General features: G+C 39.9%; 1 protein-coding gene and 1 pseudogene across 2 annotated transcripts; both read right to left on the bottom strand.

The window, feature by feature from the left end:
* Positions 1-1,924: 1,924 nt before the first annotated feature.
* LOC122879493 lies at positions 1,925-2,832 on the bottom strand (annotated as a pseudogene).
* Positions 2,833-9,339: 6,507 nt separating this feature from the next.
* Positions 9,340-12,816, bottom strand: LOC122879304 (extracellular calcium-sensing receptor-like). 2 transcript variants are annotated; one of them, XM_044203271.1, is made up of 6 exons: positions 12,568-12,816; positions 12,172-12,460; positions 11,165-11,977; positions 10,855-11,082; positions 10,572-10,698; positions 9,340-10,406 (listed from the first exon to the last, which is right to left on the bottom strand). In XM_044203271.1, the coding sequence occupies exons 1-6, from the start codon at positions 12,765-12,767 to the stop codon at positions 9,487-9,489; spliced, it is 2,577 nt and encodes an 858-aa protein (XP_044059206.1). In that variant the 5' UTR covers positions 12,768-12,816; the 3' UTR covers positions 9,340-9,486. The 2 variants fall into 2 exon arrangements, with proteins under 2 accessions (XP_044059206.1, XP_044059208.1); XM_044203273.1 differs by having other exon boundaries at positions 10,266-10,406; positions 10,838-11,082.
* Positions 12,817-12,886: the final 70 nt, after the last annotated feature.

Genomic DNA, 12,886 nt, shown 5'->3' with positions numbered 1-12,886 from the left:
TTTGCATCCAGGCTGCTGTTTTCTGTTCAAATGATAAAACGCCAATGAAGTTGACATTTTTTCAACTATAGGCGTTCAGAGCACTCCTACAAAAACGCGAGGTGCTCCGAGCATCTGAAACGTGGGGCGCCCCGGGCATATTAGCAGTGAAAACGCTCACTGCCTATAGAAAACAATTGGAAAAAGACTCTTACTGCAAAAAGCGCACTCTGTCTGATCGCAGCTTGGAGGGGTGATCACACAGAGACACACTGTGACAGGCGCAGCCGGTTCAAAAACGCCAAAACAGCTGGTGCACCTGAAGAGCGTAGATCTCTCACAGTCCAACAGCTAACTAGCTAGCTAGTTAATTAGCCTATTTATTGGCTAGTAAACGGCATTATACTCACCAGAGATTCATCTGACTGAAAGTGGTAAAGTAGTAAAGCCCGCCTCTTGCTTGATTTGATTGGCTGTCTGGGCCAAGTTTGACATTGAAGAGTGGTGTGACTGCACCTTGCGCTGAAAAGTTGAGAATATTTTAACTTTTATGTCCATCTAAAAACCGCTAGAAAACCGCGCAGCGCGGTGCAAGAGAGGAGCGCAAGTCTGGTGTGCCGTCCCATAAGAAAACAATGGTTTTGCTGGCAACACGTTTCTAGTGACGCATCTCTGTGCTATCATAGTTGTCAAAATCGCTGCCATCACACAAAAGAATGTTAAAATGGTTCCCATGATCTCTGCATAAGACAATTCAGTTTCCTTCAAGATGCATGTGTCTCCTCTGGTATTCGATCAATAATTAATGGGACATTTGATGCACTCCATAGAGTCTGTTTTTGAAAGACACAAAAATATTGAAACTGAATCAAACCTTTAATGTTGCTGATTTCTCCTTCTGCACACATAACACAGTCATAACAGCAAACAGGTTTTCTTTTCTGCAGGATTTAGCATTTTCCTGGGAGGCAGCTCTCACTGCACAGGCACCGGGTCCATGAATATGCGGAGGAATTTCATTCAAACACATTAAATTAAGTTATAAACCATTTTGTGCTGCACTTCATTCTAGTGGATTATGAAATATTGTGCAGTATGGCATTGTGGCTGACAACCCAGAAATGTGAGAACAAAGCAATATCAATATGTACCATATGACTTCCTCTTCCCCACACTATCTTCATGCCATTCATTATAAACTGATGCTCACAGGGCAGAGGGGCATCAAAAACACCAACTGTGGCAACATGCATGGTCTCTGAGGTTACATGTTGTAAATTTACGAGTTCAAATCTTGCAGGTGAATCTCCATTATGGTCAAAAGTCAGTATTTCCCCCCTGTCTTGTTGTGAAGTTGATATTCTATAAATCAGTATCAACTTTACTGCCAAGTAGGTTTTCACATATAAAGAATTTGCTTTGGTATTTGGTGCCTGACAATAAATATAGTACACTATAGTACAAAGAATAAAGAAACATAAAGCAAGTACTGCAGGTCAAGAGTCGAAATATAAATTGACAATAATATATTAAAACACATTCTAAGAAAATAATAATAAAGAATATATACAATATGATGACATGTTATTTAAATGACAGTGTGTGCAATGTGCAACATATTCACATGTGAATGTGCAAACGTTTACAGTATTACTGTACTATAACTCGGGGGGGGGATCAGTGGGGGATGCGAGCCTTGTTGATGAGGCCGATTGCGGAAGGAAATATACTGTTGTGCGGCATCAGGGGTCAGCCTGCTCGCCTCAGGGTCCTGGAGGCGTACAGGTTCTGGAGGGAAGGTAGATTGCAGCCAATCACCTTCTCGGCGGAGCGGATGATATGCCCTTGTCCTTGGCAGTGGCAGCAGCATACCAGATGGTGATGGAGGAGGTGAGGATAGACTCAATGATGGCGGTGTAGAAGTGCATCATCATTGTCTTTGGCAGGTTGAATTTCTTCAGCTGCTGCAGGAAGTACACCCTCTACTGGGTTTTCTTGGGGAGGGAGTTGATGTTCAGCTCCCACTTGAGGTCGTGGGAGATGATGGTGCCCTGGAAACAACCAGGCTGTGGAGAACTGTAGCCACTGCATAAGCTGAGTTGTAAACATTATTAGTGAATCTCAGCTCAGTAACATCTGTAAAATGTGATTCAACATTCTGCAAGCTCTCAAAGCCACTGCTTGGCTTTCTTTGTGTGTTTGCAGTGTCATTCAAAGTGCAGTCAAACACATCTTCCCAGAGATCAATGACATATTGGCTGTCAGGAAACTGTGAGGGGTGGAGCTGCCTGAGGTGCTTCTCCAACACCGGTATCTGAGCTTTGCTGACAAAGAAGCCCAGTGAGCTCACCGGGATGCTGTGTCCCTCACTGTCAGTAAGAGAGTGATCTGTCATCCAGGCATCACTGCCAACCCACTGCTATCCTTATGTAATGTTCTGTTTGTACAACTCAGTCACAAGCACATTAACTTCTCTGTGGGACATGAAGGCCACAATGACTTTAGAGGAGTACTTCACAGTTTAAACTACTTTTTGTCATTCATGAAGAGGACCTGTTCGCTCAAATGCCCTATTCTTGTGCAGCTTGTAAAAATGTGGCGATCCTGTTGACATAGTTATTTTTGTTACTGATTGCCCCCACCCAGGTCCAGCCGAAGTGCTTGACCAGCTTTGCCAAGGCTCTGCTCTGGCGGAAGTCACTGGGAATAGTGGGGAAGAAGGACGGAAACTGTACTCTGTTGCAGAGACATGCACAGGTTGCAAAGTGGCTGAGCCGTGCAAAGGAAATTTTGAGAAACAGAAATGTGTTCATTACACGTAAATAATCTAATTGCACAAAAATTGCACATACTACAAAATCAGAAAGGATCTATATTATCAGACAAGTTAATCAAGAAGCTCTTTGAAATCCATAATTAGACATATCCAAGAGCACTATAACTCAAATGGCATAATTATTTATGTACACACAGAATAAAAGTAAAATATTTACCACTGGTCTCTGGAACCTTCCTTGCTTGTGTACAGACCTTTGAATCTGCCCACTCCACCGAGTTGACTGATTATGGTCTGGCATCATGACATGAAACAGCGGTTTCTCGGTTAAAAGTGATCGATCCAATGAGCACCACGGGGGAGTAACGAGTAGCCAATCAGGGCCATGGACAGGACTAAAGGCCAAAACACACCGCTGCCGTATGGCGCGCAACTGATTCTCTGCTTGTAGTCTACATCCTGAGGCAGCTCAACTTCCTGTCCTCACCTCTTGCTGTCGCTGTCTCTCATGTGTAGATCATTAACTATAAATAATGAATACATATACAGTCTAATGTGTAGATCAATGGATGAGCAGAGACAGTTGTTGACTGCAGTGTGTGTCAAATTGCAGTGTGTTTTCCACTTAACGCTGTTGTCAGACTGTTGTCAAGAGCTATCAAGCTGTGCGCTAGAACCAAGGAGGAGTAATAACAACAATGGCGTCCGCTATAGAAAAGATGCTGCGATCAAGGCTGTTCTAAATAAATTAAAAGTAAGTTATTTGTTTTTACTTAGCTCCGCTCCTCTCTTAAAACCCCGGCCAAACCAATATGTTGGCATGGCTACGCACCAGTGTCGACTTTAAATGATGTTAGATTCAGACGGATATGTTGGTCTCTAGTGAGTGGTTAGGGAAAATCGAATTACCCTCCCTCACGGAAATCAGTTAGAGTGGAGGCAATGTCAGACTGAAGATGAAAATAAATAAATAAATAAATAATGGACAAAAATAGTTCATGTCCATGCTCATGTCCATTGACTTGTTGCTTTAGAGTGTAAAGCAAATCAGGCAGGGGCCCCCAGGGAAGGAGAAAAAGTGGGTGTGGTGTAACAATCGAAGAGTATGCAACAGGCACACTCACAAAATATATACTGTTCATGAGTCTTATTTCTTCGTTTTGAAGTCTGATACTGAGTAGCTTGCGTCACAGCAAAGCCACAATTTTTAACTCCACCGATCATTTTTGTTATTGAATTCAATTCACTGCTGACAAACAAGACTGTACAGAATGGGGATGTGTTTCTCATATATTTTCTTCTGTTTATTTTTTATTTGTAACTGTCATATAGATATGTTATATTTTTTATAATAGTTTTTATTTTTTATTTTTATGGGAATCCCATGTCTCTATCAATCACAATATATGAGTGGTGTGCATATCACATTCCACAACATAGTTTTACAAACATTTTATCTAAATCTATTTAGCTGAATTCCATATATTTTTTTAAAGTCTATTTTCTTTTCCTTTGACCAGGAGGTCCCATTTCTTGTCCCATTTATTTTGGTCTTTTTGCTACTTAGCAGGGTATCTCAATTTTGGCAGAAAGTTTGGCCATGAGTCAAAGAAAAACTGGAACCAGTTTACAGATTCAGCAATTTTTTTTAAGGATTTCTTAATATTGTGATTTTTTTAAAAAATGTCTACTATTTCCTCATGTAATACTGAAATTACTTAAATGGAAAAAAAAAATCATCCCCATGATTGTCTATCATTGTTTGCATTTTGATGCCAACCCAGATTGAGATGCAGGTTAGACGTTTTTTCAACATTTTCTAATATTAAAATTATAAATTAAGTTGAATGTGCAGGCTTTTTGCAGATATGCACTCTATGAGTGTTTAATAATTTATCAGTATATCTTTATTATAGAGTATGAATTGGTCATGTGTATTGTGTGGAAACACTGCAAAAACTGCAGATTTCTTGTGGTCAAAGATGCAATTGAGAAATACAGTATGTTGCAGCTGATCAACTAGGCAGGCAGGTGGAAAGCTAAAATAATCTAAAATCAACTGATAATTCATTTAGTTTATCATCAGCTGAATGAGTTATTTTGTTGTTAGTGATAGGGCTGCCCCCGACGACACATTTTCCTAGTTGACTAGTTGTCATTAGTTCAAGCCATTAGTCGACTAGTTGTTGAACGTTTATTATATTAATTTAGTTATTTAAATGTATATTTTTAGGGGATCAGAAAATGGTTTTAGTTCCGGGGCTGAGAAAGAATGTTAAGTAAAATTGTCAACACTGTGCTACATTACAGCGAAATACAAAATAATGAGCCTTTAAAATATACATTTTACAAGGGGCATAAAGCGAGCCGCCTGTTGCTAATGGCAAAAGTGGTAATGATTCTGAATGTGTTGGAACAACCAGCAAGGAGACTGAACTTTTTTTTTTATTAATTTCAACACTGTATAACATCACACAAGTCTCGTTGTTCAAAACGCGGGAATAAATAACTTCCAACTTCACAAAAACAAATACTTGCAGACTTATGAATACGATGATGTATAAGACGGTGTAGTCCCTCATTCGTCCAGGAGTGTTCTATCGTAGAAAAGGTTTCAGTCGTAGTCATCTGGACACTGTTTTCAGAATCAAGACGTTTCGGCTCCCATCCGGAAGTCATTCTCAATTGTGAAAAAATTGGACGGGAACTGGAAATTTAAACTACTCTGAGTTACATAAGCCCTGCCCTCAGGAAGGAATCTGCCTGAGTATCTGTAAATAGCTAGTTTCACCTGAAACTGACCTAATAGTTTCAAGATGGCCCAGTAATCAGGCCTATTGTTCTCTGGCTGCATCTACTTCATCACTGCTAAGTGCCTGATTAGCATGTGATAGGCGTGACCAAGGTGATAATACACTCTGATAGACTTTGGGCAGATTAAATCTCAGACCACCATTTCTGTTCAAAGAGGGGTTCTCTTTCTTCACAAAAATGGCTTCCTTGACGCCCCGTTCCTAATCCTGCGTTAGCGTGTCGGCCGACACGCTAACTCAGGATTACAGAGCGCCGTGCATTTGCATTTAAAAGCTACAAACCACACATTTGAAGACAGCGAGGTGAAGATTCTTAGTAGAGAGAAGAGTTGGTTTGAACGGGGCGTCAAGGAAGCCATTTTTGTGAAGAAAGAGAACCCCTCTCAGAGTAGTTTAAATTTCCAGTTCCCGTCCAATTTTTTCACAATTGAGAATGACTTCCGGATGGGAGCCGAAACGTCTTGATTCTGAAAACAGTGTCCAGATGACTACGACTGAAACCTTTTCTACGATGATGTATAAGGTTACTTACAAATTAACTCACATCTCTCCTGTCCCTGCCTGAACATGCTGGGTCTTTGTCGTCCCCAGAGTCAGAGTCTGTACTGTTGTCTGTTGTCAAACGACCTCTGCCAGTCTCGGAGGCTATGTTTGGTCCAGGTCCCGTGTTCACTGGGACGCAGCTAAGCCCAGTTCTATTGTCTGCTCGCCCGACTCTGGTTCTAGTGGTCATTCCGGCCCCGCTCCCTGCTGGATCCCCCATCCCGGACCTGAAAACTTCCTCCTCCCGGCGGTCCAAAGCTCCTGTGCTAGCATTGTAAACAAACACAAGGACTCCCCCCAGTACTCTGAGCTTCCAGTCTGGGCAAAGTCAGCCAATAGGACTGCTAAGTTAGCTAACTAGCTAATGGCAGCTAGTACACTTAACAAAAGTGTGCCGGTAAGTGACTTCCTGTGTTACAAGAGATAATGTCTGTCTTGCAACAATCCCCTGATATGTCCCCTAATGTTTGGAACCTAAGGCCTTACGGACAGCAGTTGGATTCTGACACATAATGAGGGACATTGGACAGGAGATTTAAGGCGTTCATGGTCTCCCAATGCTCTCTAACTAAAGAGTGAGTAATCAGAAACATGATCAATAGCTACATAGAATTTTATTATATTGTACCAAATGGTTTAAAATACAACATTTAATTTAGATTGCTGATAAGACAAACAATGGCACAGTACAGCAGACTTGAGGTCAGAGCTAAAAGAAAAAAAGAAAAAACAAGGAAAAGAGAGAGAGAGAGAGAGAGAGAGAGAGAGAGAGAGAGAGATCAAAACAAACCCTTAATTGATGTAAGATGTAACATTTGCATGTTGTGACAAAGGTGTTAATTAATATAGACCCTATAATCTGCTTGAAGCAATATGCCACCTGTTACTCTTGTTGTGATGTAAAAGGATGAAGCAATCTGCAATGTTTATTCTCTTGTGTCTGCGTTTTGGGGCTCTGCTGCAGCTTTCCCACTGGGTAATGAAGTCATGCTTACAACAGATGGGAACTTATTTATCTTCCACTATTTTTCTTCTGAGTTGTTTTTGTGAATGCACATGTGTAACCTTTGTTTCTGTCGTATTGCATCTTTGTATCAGTGCATTTTTTTTATAAATGTCAGGGGAATTCCGGGGCTATGTTGCAGGCCTTGTTCCTTATTGAACCTTATCAGAAGAACCACATTGTAGAAGTGCTATCATACAGTTTCTCACTTACACAGTTGTTACACAAGTCATAAACATTTGTTCTGAACTAGGGGTGGTCATTTAGTGCTTTGACATTTTTGAAGCAGTTTTGGCTACAGGTAGTGTTGGTGGTAGTGATATTAGATTATGGTAAATCCTCTGATCACTCTGACCACTGGCTACCTTGTATCTAATTCAAAACCACATTGCCATACCTTGAGGCTATTATTTGGTCTGCATAGTGCACAGCCTCTCTTTCTCAGCCTGCAAAGGTGGAATAACCAAAAAATGAATCTCAGCACTGCAGTCACTCTTTTTCTTCTACTGTAAACTACATAGTATATTGAGGAAATAGTAATATAGAGTATTAGTAAGTTACTTACTATTACTATTAGTAATAGTAAGTAGTAATTTACTTCTCTTTCACATCCCCTTTATCCACTATTGTTGCATTTTAACTTTTAAGATTTGCTTTAGATATTGGTTTAAGAAAAAAATTGTAAAGCTGAAAGGAAGCTGAGATGAAGGATGGATTAATCTAACAAGCAGAGCCTAAGATGTCCAAAAATGGCCCACATACCGATATCTGCAATATTTTCAGAATTTATATTATTTTGGTATTAATAACTCTTCCAGTGTGGGCATATGTATTATATTAAGATAGACTTGGAATAAATGAGAACCTATCCTTTAATCTGATTACATCTAATTACAAAAGGGATAAACAGAAATGACCAAAGAGAGAATAAGTAATATTTTACTTAATACTTTTTTTAATTTAATTGGAAGGGGGTGAACAAGCATTGTTAGTGCAGCTTGTATACCGTGTACTTAAACTATAATTAAAATTAAAAAGTGGTTAGCATGCAGAACACATACTGTATCCTGTGTTTAAGGCATATGCACACCAAGTCCATTATATCTGTCCAAAAGTGATGGACATTGAGAAATAAATATAAGCTCTTGATGTGCGCACTATGTTTACACAGCAGTTCCATCATAACTAGTTTTCAAACAGTCTCTTTTTTCATATCTATCAAATATTTATCAAAAGGAAAACGCTGTTCTCATGAATGAACTTTGGCTGTAGGAGACACATGAACATTGTTAAAGATAATGTGGCCTTGATGCGGCCCCTTTGGAGCCAATAAAAGAGTCTTCTATTTTACTGACATAATTGTTTTTTCAAAGTGTTTTCACTGGATATCCAAAATTACATAAACCTATAGTAGAACTTGCTATATCTCTCACATTAAAAATACTATCGTAGAAAAGGTTTCAGTCGTAGTCATCTGGACACTGTTTTTAGAATCAAGACGTTTCAGCTCCCATCCGGAAGTCATTCTCAATTGTGAAAAAATGGGACAGGAACTAGAAATTTAAGCTACTCTGTGTTACATAAGCCCTGCCCTCAGGAAGGAATCTGCCTGAGTATCTGTTAATAGCTAGTTTCACCTGAAACTGACCTAATAGTTTCCAAGATGGCCCAGTAATCAGGCCTATTGTTTTCTGGCTGCATCTACTTCATCACTGTTAAGTACCTGATTAGCATGTGATTGGCGTGACCAAGGTGATAATACACTCTGATAGACCTGGACCTTAGTGTCCAGATGACTACGACTGAAACCTTTTCTACGATAGAACACTCCTGGACGAATGAGGGACTACACCGTCTTATTAAAAATACTACTTAATGCCAGTAATAAAACAGCAAATCAAAGAGTTTACATTTATTTAATGGCCCTCAGAATGACAAAATATTTTTGTGACTCCAGTCAACCCTGTTTACAGAGTTAGAGACTTATTTTAGTATACCACCTTGCTAATTTGGTGCTACAACTACTATAACTAAGCTACTATACTATGCCAGTAGCTTACCAATGTTGGAGGCTTATTTCATGAGGCACATGATGCTCTTAACATTGCTCACTTGTTATAGTGTCAGAAGCTGTATACTGTATATGGACAATGCTTGCAGATTTTTCACTTTTTTAGTTGTAGTCAATAACAAAACACCACAAAAAAGACATGAATATAATGATTAATAAAATGAATATAAAGATTTATTCACTGAAACAAATTAATATGCATTAAGGAACACTATAATACAAAACAAAGAAGCACAGATTACATTTTGGTTGCAAGAAAAACACTGCAGCAAAAGAAACAAAATTGTGATTTGGACAATGGTTAATAATGTATATCATTATTGAATGCCTTTCCCATTATGTTTTTCCTAGTGTTCTGCTCAGGCCTAAACACAATTATATAACATTTTGGCAGAAAAATGCAGAAAAGTAGACCATAACTGGAGGCTAGAATAGCAAATATCTCCACAGCTACAGTGAACTTCCCAGGAGAGCTGACATACGCTGGGATAAAGGAGATCCATACTGTACAGAATATCAGCATGCTGAACGTGATGAACTTAGCTTCATTGAAATTATCAGGTAACTTTCGGGCCAAAAAAGCAAGAATAAAACATAGGACAGCTATGAGTCCTATGTATCCTAACACAGCCCAGAACCCTACAGCTGAGCCAAGTTTACACTCTAGTACAATCTTCTCTTTATAGTGTTTCATATTTTTGAAGGGAAAGGGAGGGTTAATTGTCAGCCAAATTATGCAAATCAAAACCTGTATGAGAGTGAAACCCAGAACACTGAGTTTCTGCTGTGCAGGCCCAAACCATTTCATCACATTACTACCTGGAAGTGTGGCCCTGAAGGCCATTAACACCACTATTGTTTTCCCCAGAACACAAGAGATACAGAGGACAAAGGTGATGCCGAATGCTGTGTGTCGCAGCATGCAGGACCACTCAGAAGGCCGGCCGATGAAGGTCAGGGAACACAGGAAACACAGACTCAAGGAGAAGAGCAGCAGGAAGCTCAGCTCAGAGTTGTTGGCTCGTACTAGTGGGGTTTCTCTGTGGCAGTAGAAGACTAGCATTGTGATCATAGTTAGAAAAACTCCAAGCAGGGAAAATAAGGCTAACAATGTGCCCAGGAGTTCATCATATGACAAGAATTCTATTGCTTTGGGGATGCAGGCATTTCTCTGCTCGTTGGACCAGTACACCGGCGGGCATTTTATGCAGTGTATTGAATCTGCAAAACAAAAAAGAAAACTGAGAAATGTTGAGTTAAATCGATGTGGTTTCAGAGGTTAACACTTATACAACTGCATTTCTTATTTTCTGTTATGTCGTTATGTGTAATATATTTTATTGGGTTTCAAACAGCAAATGACATACTTGTACATTGTTTAGTTACCTGTTAAATTACTGATCTCGCCTGCTGGACAGGGTATGCAATTATAACAGCAGACTGGCTTTCCTTTCTGGAGGACCTTATGAGTTCCTGGGAGACAGCTCTCACTGCAGACTGACACGGGCACATTCTACACACATAAACACAATTTGTATGCAACACCTACAATATGCACAGTTAAATATATATCAAAAATATAAATCACAACATCCATATAAAGGCTTTTAGAACAATTTTAGTAAATCAGTGAACAGTTAAGACGTCCAAACCTCAGTTTCTGCTTTACCTCGGTCAGACAATTTCTCCAGACAACTGGGATGTTATTCATGACAAACTGATGACTCTCTGGAAGAGAAGCATCATAAATGCCAACTGTTACTCCTTCCATGGTTCCTTTGTTTGTCATTTGTAAATTAACAAGTTCATATCTTGCCGGTGAGTCTCCATTACTGTCAAAATAAACTCTTTCCCTTTCCTCAGTGGTGAAATTCACAGTGCTGAGAAAATGCAAGACCTAATAAAGAAATTATACAGAGATTAAATGACAGTGATACTTGCTGATATCACTCTGTCACACTTAACTGGTGGTTCCTCACCTGCCATGGTTGAATGTGTTTGCTATCAGCACAGCTCCCATTTGAAAAGGGCCCTTTACCCCCCTCGCATTTAATCAGGTTGTCAAGAGCATGACCCACTGCGTAAACTGACTTGTATACATTATTAGTGAATCTCAGCTCAGCCACATCAGTGAACTCTGAGACAACATTTTTCAAGCTCTCAGAGCCGTTGCATGGCTTTCTTTGTGTGTTTGCTGTTTCATTCAGAGCACAGTCAAACACATATTCCCAGAAATCTCTAACAAACTGGCTGTCAGGAAACTGTGAGGGGTGGAGCTGCCTCAGGTGCTCCTCCAGCCCCGGGATCTGAACTCGGCTGACAGTGAAGCCTAGGGAGCCCATCAGGATGCTGTGTCCCTCACTGTCTGTCAGAGATTGATCTGTGATCCAGGCATCACTACCAACCCACTGCAGTCCTGTAATGTTCTGTTTGTACAACTCTTTTGCCAGCAACTTCATTTCTCTGTGGGACATAAAAGCAATAATCACTTTGGAAGTGGCATGTTTAATGATCTCTATTGTCCTCTGCAGACTATCAGGTGGATCTGACGATGAAAATGCTTTAGAATACTCAATGCACACTCCATATTCTTGTGCAGCTTGGATAAATGCAGCTACGCCATTGAGGCCATATTCGTTATCCACAGCCAGAGCTCCAATCCAGGTCCAACCAAAGTGCTTGACCAGCTTTGCTAGGGCTCTGCTCTGGTAGTAGTCACTGGGAATAGTTCTGAAAAAAGTGGGATAATCTTTCCTGTTGCTCAGACAGGCACATGTGGCAAAATGGCTGATCTGCAGTGAAAGATACAAAGATCTTAGATGCAGTGAAAGAGCAAATATTAACATTCTTGCATAATCACTATTTCAATTCATGCAACAGTTTTGCAGAACATCATAATCAACTGTAGATATTTCCAACACCACACTTAACACAATGTAAAATAACACTTGACACTAACTTAAATTACCTTTATTCTTTGACTTACCACAGGTATCTGAAATCTTCCAACAACTTGTGCAAATGCAATAGTTGGTCTTGATCCTGAATGTCCCAAGATAGCTTGCACCGTCTCAGTTTTGGTGCAGTTGTCGTCAATGAGTTCTCCCTTTAGTCCACTCATCAGTGCCACTGCAGCTCTCACTATGTCCATTGTTCCACAGTTATCATAGATCTTGTAGCCAAGTTTAACATTAGGGAGCATATCAGGATTTTTGTTGATCTCATTTATAGCAAAAATCATTGCTTGAGCAAATTTGAATTCTCTAAAATTGAAGCTGGGGTGGTGAAATATAGAATAAAATAATCTATGTTTTTGTTTATGTCTCAAATACAGTAAAAAATACACAAACCATTTAAAATATATAGGCCTAATAATACATACTTTTTGCATTTTCGTACTTCTGGAATTGTCTGAAATGTGTTAATTACATAATCCTGCTCTGTGCGAAATGAAAAAATGCCTCCAATAAAAAGATCGCCGTCTTGGGCCAGTTCAGCTGGTCGTGCTGAGCCTTGCAGTCGGCACACAGAGTCACCCTTCCCCATTAGCAGGACCAAGAGAAGCAGCCTCAATAATGTCATAGCTCTGCTCTGCTCTTCAGGCCGAGACAATCAGCTCTTCAGCTCATGCCAGGTCTTTATACACATTAAACAAGGGGGAAGTTGTCATGGTTTAACTCAAGACTCAGGAGACCAAAGGA

This window comes from Siniperca chuatsi, linkage group LG7, assembly GCF_020085105.1.
Source record: "Siniperca chuatsi isolate FFG_IHB_CAS linkage group LG7, ASM2008510v1, whole genome shotgun sequence".
Taxonomy (NCBI): Eukaryota; Metazoa; Chordata; class Actinopteri; order Centrarchiformes; family Sinipercidae; genus Siniperca; species Siniperca chuatsi.
This window is presented reverse-complemented; position numbering and strand designations above follow the sequence as displayed.